Source organism: Salvelinus sp. IW2-2015, linkage group LG37 (assembly GCF_002910315.2).
Source record: "Salvelinus sp. IW2-2015 linkage group LG37, ASM291031v2, whole genome shotgun sequence".
NCBI lineage: Eukaryota > Metazoa > Chordata > Actinopteri > Salmoniformes > Salmonidae > Salvelinus > Salvelinus sp. IW2-2015.
This window is the reverse complement of record NC_036876.1, coordinates 12,328,579-12,344,961: the sequence shown is the minus strand read 5'-3', so window position 1 is coordinate 12,344,961 and position 16,383 is coordinate 12,328,579. Positions and strand designations below refer to the sequence as shown.

The following is a 16,383-nucleotide window of genomic DNA, read 5'->3' as shown; positions in this document are numbered from 1 at the left end:
CATGTTTCCTCTCTAACAGATAACCTGAATTAATTTAACCTCCTTAAAACCTTCCATTTTGCTCGCCATTAGAAATAGCTCTCCCACTCAATGTCTCTAATCAGGATCTTCTTCTAATGAACCCATGTGCCGTGCGTTGATTATACGAAGCAGTATCATACAGGGCTTAGGAACATATTTAAAGCAGTATATACAGGGTTAACAGGAAGCAGTATATACAGGTTAACATGAAGCAGTATATACAGGGTTAACATGAAGCAGTATATACAGGGTTAACATGAAGCAGTAATACAGGGTTAACAGGAACAGCATAAAACCAGTATTACGTAGGTAACATGAGCGAGTTATATACAGGTACAGAAGCAGTATATACAGGATCATAGAATTGACAGCAGATTAAATATACAGGTAATCAGCAACGCAGTCAGGTAACAGGTAACAGGAAGCAGTTATCAGAAATGGGGATTACACTAGCAGAGCAGTATCTTAACAGTTAACGCGATAAGAGAGTATAATACAGGGTTAAACAGGAAGCAGTATATACAGGGTTAACAGGAAGCAAGTATATTACGGGAGGGTTAACAGGAAGCAGTATAAGGTACAGGGTAATACAGGATAGCAGCATAAGAGGTAACAGCAGGAAGCAGTAATATACAGGGTTAACATGAAGCAGTATATACAGGGGTTAACAGGAAGCAGTATATACAGGGTTAACATGAAGCAGTATATACAGGGTTCAGGAAGCAGTATATACAGGGTTAACAGGAAGCAGTATACTTAGGGCAGGATAGGTTACAGGAAGCAGTACTATAACAGAAGAGATATCACAGGAAGCAGTAAATATAACAGGGTAACATGACGAGCAGTATATACAGGGTTAACATGAAGCAGTATATACGGGTAACAGGAAGCAGTAAATACAGATGGTAACATGACAGTATATACAGGGTTAACATGAAGCAGTATATACAAGGGTTAACAGAAAGCAGTATATACAGACTGGTTAAAATGACCAGCAGTAAATATACCTGGGTTAAATGAAGGCACGTATAGGTCAAAGCGGGTTAATCAATCATGAAAGCATGTATATACAGCTGGTAACCTTATTGAAGCAGTTATTATCAGGGGTTAACATGAAGCAGTATATACAGGGTTAACATGAAGCAGTATATACAGGGTTAACATGAAGCAGTATATACAGGGTTAACGCGGACAGTAGTGAGCGTTCCAAAGCATATGCTTCAGCCAGAGGTGAATGGACAATGCACTGCAGAAATGCCAAGGACATTTCCTTGAGCCATCTCTCTCTCTCTCTCTATCTCTATCTCTCTCTCTCTCTCTCTCGTTCTCTCTCTTCTTTCCTCTCACACAGAATATTGTATCAGAAAGCGAAAAATAAATCACCACTGAGCTTAATCCTCCCCAGCGCCCAGACCGCGTGTTCCCGAAGTTCTGAGAGAGCTTTCAACTCTCCACATCTAGGCGTTAGGGCTGGGAATTACCAGGGACCTCATGATACGATAATATCACGATACTTAAGTGCCAATTTCTATATGTACTATGATTCGATAATGATGTTTGATCAGTCATGGAAATGAATGCTGAAAACAAATAGCCTCCTTGTTTAAAAAGATGGGAGAACAAGTTAAGGAAAGATACTGGATTTTTGGTAAAGGTACAGCCTACTAGTGCAAAAATAATATTGTGATATTGTCAAAAGAATACGATATATCGTCAAAAATAATATCCCGATATGTATCTACCCCCCCCCCCCATCACTACTAGGCTTCAACTTGCTTCCTGAAAGAACTTCCTATCTTTAACAGCAGGGGGCGCACTAGCGGTAACAGCAACACTAATCCTATTATACATATAACATGTATGGCGTGTTTGTGCTTGATGTGGGGGCGATAGATGGAGAGATATGAWATGGGGCCTTTACATTGAGGTTGCCAGGTTGGGCCCAAGAGACCCACCCAACAATGGGTTTAATCCAAGCCCCTGACCCATAATGCTAGTTGTGTGTAATCCGGTTAGAGTTGAGGCGGTGTGAAGGGACAGGCTTTGTAGGACCCTGACACAGGTGACTGGAAACCCCCTCAGAGGGCTGCGCCATTAAACACCATCAAGGATTTACTTTAGAGGCTTTGCTTACCTTTGTGGCTCGGATGAAAAGCGGCGTGCACGCACACATACATATGCACACACACCCTGGACATACACAGTAATACTAAGTAAAGTACACACAAACTCACTCATGTGCATTCATGTATGCACATGAACACACACACACACACACACACACACAACCACAATCACACACTAACAGCAGGCTCCATTCACAAGAACAAACAATGGAAAAGACAGCTTCACGCAGCTTTTAGTTCCCAGGATGGGCCTTTCATGTTATATGAATGTCAGTATATTAGTTACCTGAGATGAAAACAACACAGCAAACATCCCTACTGAATCATTTTTCTGGCAACATCACACCAGTGGCTATCTCAAATCAAATCCAATCAAATTAAAGTGTATTGGTCAAGTACACAGATTTGCAAATGTTATCGCAGGAGCAGCCAAATGTTGAGTTTTTAGTTCCAACAGTGCAGTAATAATACCTAGCGATACAAAACAATACGCACATAATCCAAAAAGGYAAAAGAAAGAAATGAAGAAATATCCAAATGAGCAATGTCAGAGTGTATATGTACACTGAGTTTACCAAACGTTAGGTACACCTTCCTAATATCCCCACACCCTTGAACAGCCTCAATTCGTCGGGGCATGGACTCTACAATGTCTCAAAAGCTTACCACAGGATGCTGGCCATGTTGAACCCAATGCTCCCATTCACCTGGTCAGCTCTGTCATGGAAAGACCGGGTCGCTTAATGTTTTTACACTCAGTGTATATATAATATATATATATTATAATATATATAATATATATATATTCCGACTTTGACATTGCAAAGGGTCTTCGGAAAGTATTCAGACCCCTTGACCTTTTCCACATTCTTTCATTCTAAAATTGATTAAATTGTTTTTTTCCCCCTCATCAATCTACACACAATACCCATAATGACAAAGCAAAAACAGTTTTTTAGAAATTTCACTCAAGGACATTCAGAGACTTGTCCCGAAGCCACACCTGCATTGTCTAGGCTGTGTGCTTATGGTGATCGTCCTGTTGAAAGGTGAACCTTTATCCCAGTCTGAGGTCCTGCGTGCTCTGGAGCAGGTTTTCATCAAGGTTCTCTCTGTACTTTGCTCCGTTGAWCTTTGCCCCGATCCTGACTAGTCTCCRAGTCCCTGCTGCTGAAAAACATATCCACAGCATGATGCTACCACCACCGTGGAGAAAGAAGATGTTTATCAGTCTCTCGGTCCCAGTTTMGATACACCTGTATCTGTGTAGTGTGTGCTATGCTATAGTAAAGGCTAGCTCTGGGTTCCKTGTTCTTAGTCAAGGTTTTAGCTGGGTTTCTATCCATCCCTAAAGCTCAATCCCAGACTCCCTGTGCGTAGCGGGCGTCTGCGTGCCAAGCGTGTAACCCAGTCGGACACCTCCAGTGAGGCACCAGACAGCCTGGCGTTTAACTCTGAAATCCTGATTTCCGGTGTGGCTACTGCGCTTGCTACACTGCTAGAAAGGAGCTCAGGCTGTGGCTCTGCAGCAAATTCATCACAAACTCAATAGTTCTCCTTCCTCTTTTTGTCATTACATGGGCTCCACATTGCTTGGTGYTGAGGGATACAGAGAGAAAGTTGAGGGAAATGTTTTTGGCCCCGTTYAAAAAGAATTGATAAAGGAATGAGTGAGGCCGGGTGTTCTGCTTTGGGCGGTCCAGCTTTCTGATACGGGTCAAGGAAAGCGGATTGTGACCGAACTGAAACTCACAGCTAGTGAATGATAAACTAGTGGACCTGTAAACAATATTGAAACACTTTCAGGGAGCTTTTAAGTGAGGCTGTGAAAAAGGAAATTGACCTGGCCTTTTACAGACCGACTTATAAAAGAGGGGAGGCTCATTCTGAATTCCCTCTGTCGTGGTGTACTTTGAGCATCAGTCTTAAACTGCACGGTATTTGACCTGATTACGGAGTCCACCCTTGATTTTGCAGTAAGACTTCACAGTGTGGATTCTCTATTCAGAAAGAGATTAACAGGAGAGGTATGACTATTACAGAAAGCTCATAAGCCACCTTTGAAAATGGAACTCTGCAGCCCCATAGGTCCAACACATTTGTCTAAGGTCTGTGAATTCAGTCAAAGTCTTCTCCTGTGGTATCTATTAGTTAAGAGTTGAAATTCGTCAGATWTTGCAAGGAAGTAAATACAAAAATACCTTTATAACAAGGATAACTGCAGTTCTCTCCATTGACGAGTCTCTCCATTTGGGTACTGCTGCAACTTCTGCTATGTGATTCAATGTAACCATCATACCCTTATTTAATAACCTTGGGGTCTGAGTAGAGTCCGTAGTTCTAAATGTGTCTTCTTATATTTGAGGCGGTTGGCATCGGAAACAGGAAATACTATCAGCACGGCGGTAGTATCTGATGCGAATTTAACTCAGTGTGGCGTGCATATCTTTCTCTGAACTCACGTGTAGAAAAAGAGAGGAATAGGGAAGGAATTTTCAGTTGACTTCTTGTTGTGTTCTGTGTTAATCTCTGTGAAACAGGCCGTGAATCTCCGCTCACTATCTGAAGCCTAAACCGATAGCCGCTTCCCATTTATTGAATCTAAAAACCCAGAAAACTTCCGGGAATAACTTATGTCTCAAATAAGCCGTACTAGACGTTGTTCACTCTCTCTCTCCCTCCTCCCTTGTCTCGCTCTCTTTCTCCCCCTCCTCCCTTGTCTCGCTTTTTTTCTCTCCCTCCTCCCTTGTCTCGCTCTCTTTCTCTCCCTCCTCCCTTGTCTCGCTCTCTTTCTCTCCCTCCTCCCGTATGTCTCGCTTCTTTCTCTCCTTCCTCCTTTGTCTCGCTTTCTTTCTCCCTCTACTCGCTTGTCTTGCTCTCTTTCTCTCCCTCCTCCCCTTGCTCGCTCTCTTTCTCTCCCTCCTCCCTTGTCTCGCTCTCTTTCTCTCCCTCCTCCCTTTTCTCGCTCTCTCTTTCTCTCTTGCTTTCACTCTTCATCTCTTTCTCTCCCTCTCTCTCATCTCTTTTTTCCTGTCCCCCCTCTCTCCATCTCTCTCTCACTCTCCGTCCTTCTCTCTCTGTCTTCCAGCAGTTATCAGCAGTCCCTCTTCACATATTTTCTGGCAGAGGATAAATTAGATGTGATTCAGTTGGCGTTTTAAACACTGTGGCGTCTCATACCCGAGAGTACTGCAATCTGGTCCTTCGGGAAGCCGTCTCTCTCTCTCTCTCTCTCTCTCTCTCTCTCTCTCTCTCCTCTCTCTCCTCTCTCTCTCTCACACACACACACACACACACACGCACAGCATTGTTGAGCCTGCATTGCCCATTGAAATAATATTTTAAATCCTTGTCAAAATAGACTCTCTTTTGTCCTCCTGTGCAGCAGATTACTACCAGCCTGTATTCTTCTGGAATTGCCTTTGCTGCCTCTCACACTCCTAGCCAACCCCTTTCCCATGTCCCACCATTATAATACTCACAATGGAACGATAGTATAGGAAAGATCCCTTTGGTCACAGTAAAATCTCAAACAGACACACAGACATAGAGTATTATGCAGTGATGTTTAGCTAGATTCTAGGTTGAAGATGACCAAGGTTAAGACAACAGGATTCTAATATCCCATAACACTTTGCAACAACGGGTCTAGCAATGCTAGTTAGCAACAGCGCCGGTAGTTTTTTGTGATTTGTGACGACGTCTTAACTTGTATATTTTCAACCAGGGCTAAATTAGTCCATGGCAGCCATCTTGTGGTCCTGGTTCAGTGGTAGATGGAGCTCCAGGGCCTGGTGGCCCAGGGCTCCACGTTAGGGGCTTCTTCCTGAGTTCACTGCTCAGGGACAGTGAGGGGGYGACAGGGCCCATCTGCCTGGGACAGCTGGGTCCACAGCTGGAGGGACAGACAGTGACAGATGACTCACTGTGAAGCATCAGGGTCCAAATATGGATAGATGGCTAGAGGGATGTAAAGGAATTGAGAAAATGAGGGAGAGCGAGAAAGATTAAAGGCTGGCTGTAGTACTTTCATCCTCATGGTGATACGGTGATGGGAAAAATGTGGTTATTCAGGGGAAGGAAATGTTAATATGGGTTTGATATATTTCTCACTGTATCTGATTTAGATAGGTGGGTGTTACATTGGGAAAAAATCGGAGTACGTCGATGGAGGTTGTTGGGGGGAAAAATGATTGGTCTTTTTCTGAAATGAACAAATGATTCTCTGAGATTTCTGGTGGCTATTGAAGGCAGTTAATGTTCTGATCAGACACTAACGCTGATTCAGCTTCTGAGACTACACCTATTGTGCCCTGGGGATCCCCTCAACCTGAGCTCTTTAAATATTCAACAGCAAGTCCGGAGTGATAGATGCCAGCTAATTAACAACGTGGAACAATCGCCCGGATAACACCACCATCAGGGTCTTCTCTCCAAGACATGAAGTGGTTTCATTGTGCCTATATTGCACATGGGGTTTTAGAAAATGGGTTCAAAGTAATGTGCAATCTGATTGGCTGAAATGGTGTCAGTTGGTTTGCCAGTTATTAACGCTGGGGTCCCTCTTCCTGCTTCTCTCTGGGATGTATCGTCATAGTTGAATAAGATGTGTGAAACAGGCAGGCTCCACCATGCGAGACCTCTCTCCTCCTCCCTTTTTAACTACAGCACGCTCCCTCTCGGTCTGTCTCCCACTCCTGCCCTCGCCTGTCTGTCTCCTGCTCATGCGTGCGTTATTACATAAAGACGTGTTTGTTTACATGATCGCATCATCCTGCGAGCGCTAAGACCAGGAAAGATCATTGGCCTTTGACAAAATTGGCTGGATCTGAGAGGCAACCCGATACTGAGCCTTCTTCAAAGGTAGTGAGGCCATGATGTTATTAGTGGATTCATTTGACTCTTCTTGTCTTGTAATGAACTTAGCGATTCTCAATTGTTCTCTCTCTCATTCCTTCCCTCTTCCCTCTCTCTCTCCCTCTCTGTGTCTGACTATGAAGGAGGGATGTAGTGTGGATGTGTCTGGGTACAGGCAGAAGGGAAGCAGTGAAATGGATGTGGGGCTTGTGGAAAACCGATAGATTTTAATTACCCGGCTCCCTGAGAGCAGAATATAAGAGTATGTACATAAATGGTGCAATTAGATTATAGCCCACCGTAAACTGTGAGTCTCTCTCGCTCTCTCTCTCTCTCTCTCTCTCTATTTTCCCCAGCAGTGATAACATTGTGTCTGCGTTATTATAAACCAATCATTACCTTAGCCAGGTACTCAATCAACTGTATCGAAATAGCCAGAGCTATTTGTAGCTGCGAGCTAATCCATAGCTAGCGACTAGCTAGTATGTCTCCATAGCCAGTTAGCTTTTTGTAAACACAGCGTATAGCCTCATATGTCTTACTGTAAGCGGGCTAGCTACTAGCTAGCCATAACCATTGCCAGCTAYTTAACTAGTTGCTTAACTGAACCTCACATCGCGTTGCGTCTACTTGTGCAACGCTACAACGCTACAGAAAGCATACTGTGCTGTATTGTAACCGATGCTCATTTTTGCATCTTGTTGCTAAACTGACAAATCGAGTGTCTGTGGGTTGCTAGTGTGTCCCATTTGTCTGCAGAATACATAACTCACAGCTTGAACTTCTCCACAAAGTGCACTTACATAAGTGGCTAACATTTGATTCTGAGAAAAAGTTATTGAATCGTCCAAATGGGAGCTGGGAGTTAAAAAGTGATGACTTCCTTTGTGTGTTTACGCCRCCCCTGCTGTGTGAGCTAAGGGATTCAGTATGTCCTATTTTCCTGACCTCTTTGGAGAAGTTTCGGCTTTCGCCCTCTTCAGTGTGAAGGACAAATTCAAACTGTCCTGTGACTTAGCCAGTGGTGCGAAGTACTTATTTAAAGATACTTTAAAGTACTACTACTAGTTTTTTTGTATCTGTACTTTACAATTTATATTTTTGACTACTTTTACTTTTACTTCACTACATTCCTTAAGAAAATATTMTACTTTTTACTCCATACATTTTCCTTGACACCCAAAAGTACTTATTACATTTTGAATGCTTAGCAGGACAGGAAAATGGTCCAATTCACACACTTATCAACCGAACATCCCTGGTCATCTCTACTGCCTCTGATCTGGTGGATTCACTCAAATACTCCATTTGGAAATTATGTCTGAATGGTTTGGAGTGTGTCCCTGGCTTTCCGTATAATAAAAAAAACAAGAGAAGGTTGGCCTGTATGTTCCCAATCAGAAGGCAGCTGTTTATTGTTGTACTCTGTTGGGATCATAATTAGGCAGCCATTCCCCCACTGTGTTTTGTGGGATCATTGGTCTCATTGTTTTGTGTAGTTGCCTTGTGAAGCACTCCATAGCTTCACGTATCGTTGCTTTTTATATTGTTTTTGTGCGTTTCACGTCAATAAAATATGTGGAACCCATAATCACGCTGCCTTTGGTCCGATGTCTTACGACGATCGTGACAGAAGATCCCACCACACCAGGACCAAGCAGCGTGGCCAGGAGGAGAAGGTATCCTGTACTTGGGAGGAATCCTTGCAGGACAGGATTAGGCTTCCTTGGCGCAGACGCAAGAGAGAAGGGAGGACAGCGAGAACGCGTCGGGGTTCGCGGCCACAAAAAAAGCCCAAAAACAGCCCGGAAATATTTTGGGGGGGTCCCAAGGGGTGTGAACCAGAGTCAGTCTGGGAGAAGAGGGAGGAGAGTGAACGGAGAGAGTCAGAAGACCATCAGTGAGTTGATGGAGAAATTGGAGCAAGTGAAATGAGAGAGGTTGTTGTGTTGTGTATGAGGCATGACATTTCCCTAAGGAGCGTGTTATCTGTTTGATGCCACCGGATCAGCGTCCTCCGTACTCATCCTGAGGAGCGTGCTATCAGTCTGGTAAAATCTGTGCCGGCTCCACGCACCAGGTCTCCAGTACGCCTCCCCAGCCCTGTACGTCCTGATGCCAGCTCTCCGCACTCGCCTTGAGTGTTGTTGTCACCAGTTCTCGGTACCACCTGTGCCGGCTCCACGCGCCAGGCCTCCAGTGCGCTTTCCCAGGTCCGGTACGTCCTGTGCGGCTCCTCTCACTTGCCCAGAAGTGTGTGTCAGCAGTCAGTACCACTGTGCCGGCTCCATGCACTAGGCCTCCAGTGCGCCTCACCAGTCCGGTATTTCCTGTGCCTGCTCCTCGCACTCGAGCATTCCTCTGCACCGTGCCCAGTCAAGGCACGGCATCCAGTCCCGCTCCATGGCAGGAGCCTTCCATTGCGCCAATGTCCAGTCCAGGCACGGCGTCCAGAGTCCCGCTCCAAGGCCGGAGCCTTCCTCTGCACGTGCCCATCCAGGCCCCGGCGTCCAGTCCCGCTCCATGGCAGGAGCCCTTCCTCTGCGCCGATGTCCAGTCCAGCACGGCATCCAGCCCGCTCCAAGCCGGGAGCCTTCCTCTGCGCCGGTGCTCAGTCCAAGGCACGGCGTCCAGTCCCCTTCCAAGGCCGGAGCCGTCCTCTGCGCCGGTGCCCAGTCCAGGCATGGAGTCCAGTCCCGCTCCATGGCAGGAGCCTTCCTCTGCGCCGATGTCCAGTCCAGGCACGGCGTCCAGTCCCGCTCCATGGCAGGAGCCTTCCTCTGCGCCGATGTCCAGTCCAGGCACGGCGTCCAGTCCCGCTCCAAGGCTGGAGCCTTCCTCGGCGCCGGTGCCCAGTCTGGGTGCGGCATTCTACCCGGCTCCATGGCCGGACCCGTGGTCTGGGCGGGGGCAAAGTCCCGCTGGCGGATCCGCGAGCGTAGTGGCTACTTCGCCCCGCACCGGAGCCACCACCGACGCTAGATGCCCACCCGGACCCTCCCCTATAGAGTCAGGTTTTGCGGCTGGAGTCCGCACCTTTGGGGGGGTACTGTCACGCCCTGACCATAGAGAGCCTTTTTATTCTCTATTTTGGTTAGGTCGGGGTGTGACTAGGGTGGGTAATCTAGGTTGTTTTATTTCTATGTTTGCCTGGTATGGTTCCCAATCAGAGGCAGCTGTTGTTTTATTTCTATGTTTGCCTGGTATGGTTCCCAATCAGAGGCAGCTGTTTATCGTTGTCTCTGATTGGGGATAATATTTAGGCAGCCATTTCCCCACTGTGTTTTGTGGGATCTTGTTTATGTGTAGTTGCCTGTGAGCACTCCATAGCTTCACGAATAGTTAGCTTTTTATTGTTTTTGTGCGTTTCACGTCAATAAATTATGTGGAACCCATATCACGCTGCGCTTTGGTACGAATGTTCTTACGACGATCGTGACAGTTGGGTTCTTTTTCCACCACTGGACTTAGCCACCTCGTGTAAATGTGAATTWCCCCACATGTAAACACTGATCTCTCAGGCTTGCTAAATCCCTGCAGTCCTATTGTTATAAGAACACTCCATTACTCCAACACTTTCTCCTCAACAAGGCTCTTTTTTGATGCCCCCCTGGCCCAACAACCGCTGTTTATGGATGGGGAGGATGAGGGAGTGTAGTTAATTATGTGGGTAAGGCAGAATAGGTTTTTTGCGGGATTAGGAGGTAGGGAGAGAGGCATTTGATCCATCCACCACCAGGAACTGTAATCTTACTTTCTCTCTGACCTCACTTCCCTTTGGGGYGGGSGMGSMGGGGGGGGGGGGGGGGGGGGGGGTGTAGTGAACAGGGGAATACAATAATACCAGAAGCAGAATGTGGCTTGCCTGCCTTGCATCACCTAGAAGTGGAGAATAAGGGGGCAAGTGAGGATGACACTCTCCTGGGCCTCAGTGTGTGTGTGTGTGTTTTCGCTCAGTCTTTCGGGACATCCAGCATCAGCTGTAGCAAGCCCATTGTGTATTTCATCATGTTGAGCTACCCCTCACACACCTTTCACCCATCACCTTCGTGGAAACAACACGTCTGTATGGGAGGGTTTTGTCCAGTGTGTGTCTGTTCCTTGTATAGTACAAGTACTTCTTATTGTCAACATTTTGGCTGTAAGGCGTTTCTCAGGACAAGTTTCTATACGCAATTACATACACAATAGAGGTTTTTTCTTCTTCTTGCTAACACAGTTCTACCTCCCTTTTTAGCACCCAGCCGCGAAGCGAAGTGTTCCACCTCTTTGCATATTGGAGATACTCTCCCTAGACTAGCGCTAACTGCTGGTCCACTGTAGACAGCCCAGGCCCACCTTTAAGCCACAGCTGGCTGGCTGAGGGGCCGGGTGAATTATGACATGCTCCCTTGGTTCCACCCCTGCCAGCTCTAGACAGGTGCCTGGGTCAGGCCCATATCCGAGCTCACCCTTGCCCGGGTGTCCAACTTCCATCACCCTGAAAGCCCCTGGTGTGCCTCCTCCTGTCACTGTTAGGCGACCGGCCCACCGGGTAATGGCTGCTGGGGGGGGCTGTGTGTTTGTGCGCATGTGAGAGTGTGTATCTGAATGATAGTGTGGCCCTGTCCTCCTGTCACAGGGGGAAGAGTGGTGCTGGCTTTTTCTGTTTGCCCATTTTTCAAGCACACTCCTTTCAGAGAAGCGAGGCAGTCCCAACTGAAAACTCCATCAGCCGTGATTTATCTGGTATGCTATCCCTCCCTCCCTCCCTCCCTCCCTCCCTGTGTTCATTCGCTCTCGGTCTCTCCCTCTTCCCCTCTCTTGGTCCTCCCCTGTCTGTCGTCTATTTATCTCACTGTCTCCAGCTTTCTGTGCCTTTCCCTCCTCCCTCTCTTTCTCTCTCGCTCCACATCTCTCTCTCTTTCTGCCTCTCGTCGTTACCTCTTTACCTTGCTACCCTGGCCTCGTATGATAGTAATAGCAGAGAAAGAGCAGTGGAGGAAAAGACAAGACAAATGAGAGTGGAATATTCAGTGCTAGGGGATGTGAGATGTGTTTAGAGTGTAGAGGGAAGTGAAAGGATAAAAGAGGGAGTACAGAGGGGAGGATGAAATGAACGAGGGGAGGGTGAGTGAAACAAAGCAGCAGTGTGCCGTTTCCTCACACTGATGAGGGGAAAAAGAGGTCCCGCATTCATTTGCTAGACCCTTCAATGATTTATCACCAGTGTCCAACCGGGTCTCGCCCTCTTTGTGCGTGTGTGCGCAGATCCGTGTTTTTGTATGTGTGAATGTTGTTTATTTTTCACCTACATGCACGTGTTCATTCATTATTCCTAAATGACAAAAATACCCTCTCTGACTCCTGCTGCTGTGTTGTTATTACAGTGAGTTTGGAAGAAGAACCCGCCCCAACAGTCCACCAAGCTGTTATTTACTGGTTGAGAGCCCATACATTGGCGACAAATCTGTGGCTTCACTCTATTTGTGTGCTGTATGTGCATACACAAGCATGTGTTCCTGCCTGCTACCCATCCTCCATCCCTGCCTCTCTCTCCCCTCCCTCCCTCCCTCCCCTCTCCCGCCCTCTCGCTCTCAGGCTCACACTCTCTCTCCGCGTCTGTTTGCCTCTATCTATCTCCGTCTCCGGCTGTGCTTTCAAGGAGAGCGGAGTGTGTCCAACTTCCCTTGCTCCATTTCTGCCGTTTCTGTTTTACTTGCCCCTTGTCCGCTCCAGCGTACGCAGACGTCCTGCCGTTAGACCGCTGGATCAGGAGAGTCTRGTGGAAGGAAGGAGGGGAAGGATGCTCTCGCTGCTGCAGCCCCTGTTTCAATTAGCATGAATTTCACAGCAGTGGCGTCGGTCCGAACAAGCCAGCCAGCAGTCTGTGCCGGAGCTCCGAGAGGACTGCTTCTTCCTCAGACCAGCGTCTGGGAATCCACGGACTGAGAGGGAGAGACCCGGGAATCTCTTTCCATCTGAAGGGACATAAAGGAAAAGGATACTGTGTGATATTGAGTGGGAAGGAGACTAGGAGGATTTTGAAGGATCGGTATGCTGTGATGCTTTTCTGAGCTGGAGGGGATAGCGATCACTTGGATGCTCTCTGTGTGTTTGGGTGCGATTCTACTGCCTCTGAATCTGTATCCGCGCCGCTCTCCACCCTAGCTTGGTTCTCTCCTGGAGGGGAGAGGGATTGAGAGTGTCTATAGTTGTTGGGAATATCTGCTTCTGCTTTTTCTCTTTCTCTGCCCTGCACTCGATTTCCACATCCCTTGTTTGCCTCTGCTCTCTGCAGACGGCTCTGCTCTACGCTGTCGTTCCTTCAGAGATGTGAAAAGCCTGGAAGCTGGATTCAGCTGCACCTCCATCGTCTTGGCACTGTTCTAGCCCTCTCTCCATCACTCTATCCCTTTTTTGCCTTTTGTTTTCTGATGTGAGAGGTTTCATCCAGCAAACTGTGGGGATGGTGGTCGTTTTTTTAACCACACCGAGGGCTCAGGCTCTGGATCGAGAAGGTTTGTAGCGCTTTCGCAGTGGAAAACTTCAGTTCTYTTGACAGCAAACAGGGTTATTGAGTTATAGCTGAAAAATATATTTGTGTTGATTAGTCATATAGTTTTACAGATGGAAGCATTTAAAAAATGTAATAATCTGTGTTCCCCTGATTTATCAGTTGCTGTTTAGGCTTCCACCGCTAGTGGTAGTTTGTTTTGTGGTGCTTAGCAGGGTTCCTTAATAAAAGTCCTTAGTCGGCAGTGGGGGGGGGGTCGTTTTTTTTGGGGTGCTGTTGTTTTTGGGGATTCGTTTTTTGGGGGCTCTGGAGGATTGCGTAGGAATAGGGAATAGGCTCCAGGGGGGATTTAGCCATAGGACTCACTGAAGGAATTTTCAGATTTTTTCTTCTTGCTCCTTTTTGGAAGGATTTCACTTTTTATTTTCCCTGAACATACCTTTTTTCCWGCAGTGTTTTTGGGATCATCATCTTCGGGAGGAGGATCGTGTAAATTTTGYGGGGTTTTTACAAATATATATATTTTTGCCCCGCACTGGCAAGCCGGGGATCATGGGCCCWGGGTCCATCTGAGATGTCATCTTCCTGTTCCTGTCACGCGGAAGGAAGTTGGAGGGGCATGCTGCTCCCATTGAGCTACGCCCCCGTGCTTCGGTCGGTCCTGGAGGTGGGCGGAGGGCTGCTGCTAGTGCAGCGGCCCGTGGCGCCCCTGGTGTGGGCCAGCCCGGCCTGCCTGTTCCGGCTGGTGCTCTCCCTGGCRCTGCTGGCCTTCCCCTGCCCTGCCGTGGCCGCCCGTGTCTCCTCCAGCCTCAGCACCACCCACCACGTCCACCACTTCCACAACAAGCATGGAACTGTGCCCATCGCCATCAACAGGATGCCCTTTCTCACACGTGGAGGCCACGGTAAGGTCCAAACTCCCTTATTTTACTCGTAAACGGTCCCTTTCGCTATCTGGCAAGCTAATGGTTGATGTATCGATTAATCATGCCGGTAAGAGTGTGTGATGTGTGGAATTATGATTTGGACTATGGAGGTTAATGAAACGTAGCGGTCTTGAAGGGGGTTGATTTGTGGTTGGAGAGGAGGTGGTCCGGCTTGAGACCATGAGTCAAGCCAAGTGGTTCATCCATCTATTGATCCTGGTTCATCCACACAAAGGCAGAGGGGTTCAACAGGGCAACCCACCTCATTTGCTGCAGCTCCCCGCTGGCCAAACTCTGATGAATGGGTCCGGATCCTGTGCATCCTCAGACAACAGGGCCCTAATGCTCATGATTTACATGTGGCGGCCATTTTAGATCCACGCTTGTGACCAATGCAGATTCATGTCATCATAATGCATAGGCCAACTGTTGACACACAATGGCTGGGTTTTAATGTCCTTTCAAGGTCTTTGAGATTGTGTTCTGCTGTATGTATTCGCTATGGTACTCTGTGTCCTGGTTTTCCATTTAAAAATTGACTCAACGTCTTTCCTGTGCTCTATAAATGCGTTTGGCTGCTTCTCTCAGGGTTCTCTGTTGGTTGCTGCAGTTTCTTCTGCTGGAGTTTTCTTTTTTTAAATCCCATTTCCCCTCGCCCTTTCCCAACCTTCCGCAGAGTGAATTCCCAGCGTTCTGGCAACTCGGCGTCTTCGCGTGTTCCGCTGTCCATATCATTCACTTCGGTCCACTTAGTTTCGGTCRGTGTGCTTGACGGCGCCGCCCTCCTCCGTTTAGCCGTAATCTGTGTCAATCAAGGCGGAGCAGCGCACGTAGGCCGCCACAGTCAATTGGCCGAGCCTGCGCCTCTATCGACGTTATTGGCTTTCTGCATCTTCCCTGTGCTCAGTGCCGCATTGGATTTCTGACTTTTCACATTCTCTGCCCGAGCCGCTGAGCGCGATATGCCAACTGTCTCTCGGGCCAAATGCCAGTCTGGAACACAATAGAGCTTCCAATAGAGTCTGAGAAGATGTGGGGAAATAATGCTTGCTTTTTCCAATAAAGGGTTGATGATTGATGTTTGCTTGTAATGACCTGGCTGGAAACGCACGCGCGCACACACACACACGCACACACACACACCACAACCAACACAGAACACACAACACACACACACACACACACACACACACACACACACACACACACACACACACACACACACACACACACACACACACTCACACACGCACACACGCACACACACACAGTTCTAAAATGGCAGCTGAAACCCTGGCTGCCCTGTTCTATTCACTATTTAGTTATTTCTTTCACCCTCTAGCTTTGGTAATTGGATTGCACTTCTCTTGCATTTCAAGTTGCTTAACTATTTACACACTGTAATGAACATTAAAAGGGTTCTCGGGCTCGCTCTGTGGATTTGCGGCTGTCCGATGATATCGGACACTTAGAGAAACGGGGTATTCGTTTGGTTAAAGTGAAAGAACGGGAAACGAAAGGAAGAGCCTGTGGTTCAGGCCATATGACGCTGACCACGTGTCTACGCTGGTAGTCCTACGGTCAAGGTTGTTTCTGTGAAGTGCACAATGCATAGAACCCATTGAACAGTCTCCTATTGCTTTTAGTGGTTACTCATTGCCCGCCCACATGATACCCAGCTTCGTCTGACAACTTGGGTGTCTTTTTTAAGTTATTATTCAGAGCGGCATGTGTTCATCACCGATTCCATTTCATGTGAAAAGACATCACGCATACTCTTGCATATCACTCCAATGGAGAGACTCCATTTCAGTCGCTCTCTATATAAGCCATCCAAGTCCAGACTCATGGCCCTCTATATCAAGTGCCAGCCCTCGTTTCCGTCAACCAAGTGCCCCCCCCCTCCCTCCCCTCATTAGAAACCCTATCACAGTTTTCTGCTCGATAAGATCTCCTT

At 47.4% G+C, this 16,383-nt stretch overlaps 1 protein-coding gene across 5 annotated transcripts in view; it reads left to right on the top strand.

Moving 5' to 3' along the window:
• LOC111960288 (neurexin-2-like) overlaps nt 1-16,383 on the top strand; it is a 504,177-nt gene that overhangs the window by 198,732 nt on the left and 289,062 nt on the right. For 2 of the 5 annotated variants that reach the window (XM_070437967.1, XM_070437966.1), the window contains exon 1: nt 12,609-14,405. The exons of the other annotated variants lie outside the window; for them this stretch is intronic. In XM_070437967.1, the coding sequence (XP_070294068.1) occupies nt 14,075-14,405 (331 nt within the window). In that variant the 5' untranslated portion in view covers nt 12,609-14,074. Of the gene's footprint in view, nt 1-12,608; nt 14,406-16,383 lie in introns of those variants that run through there. 5 annotated transcript variants of the gene reach the window in all.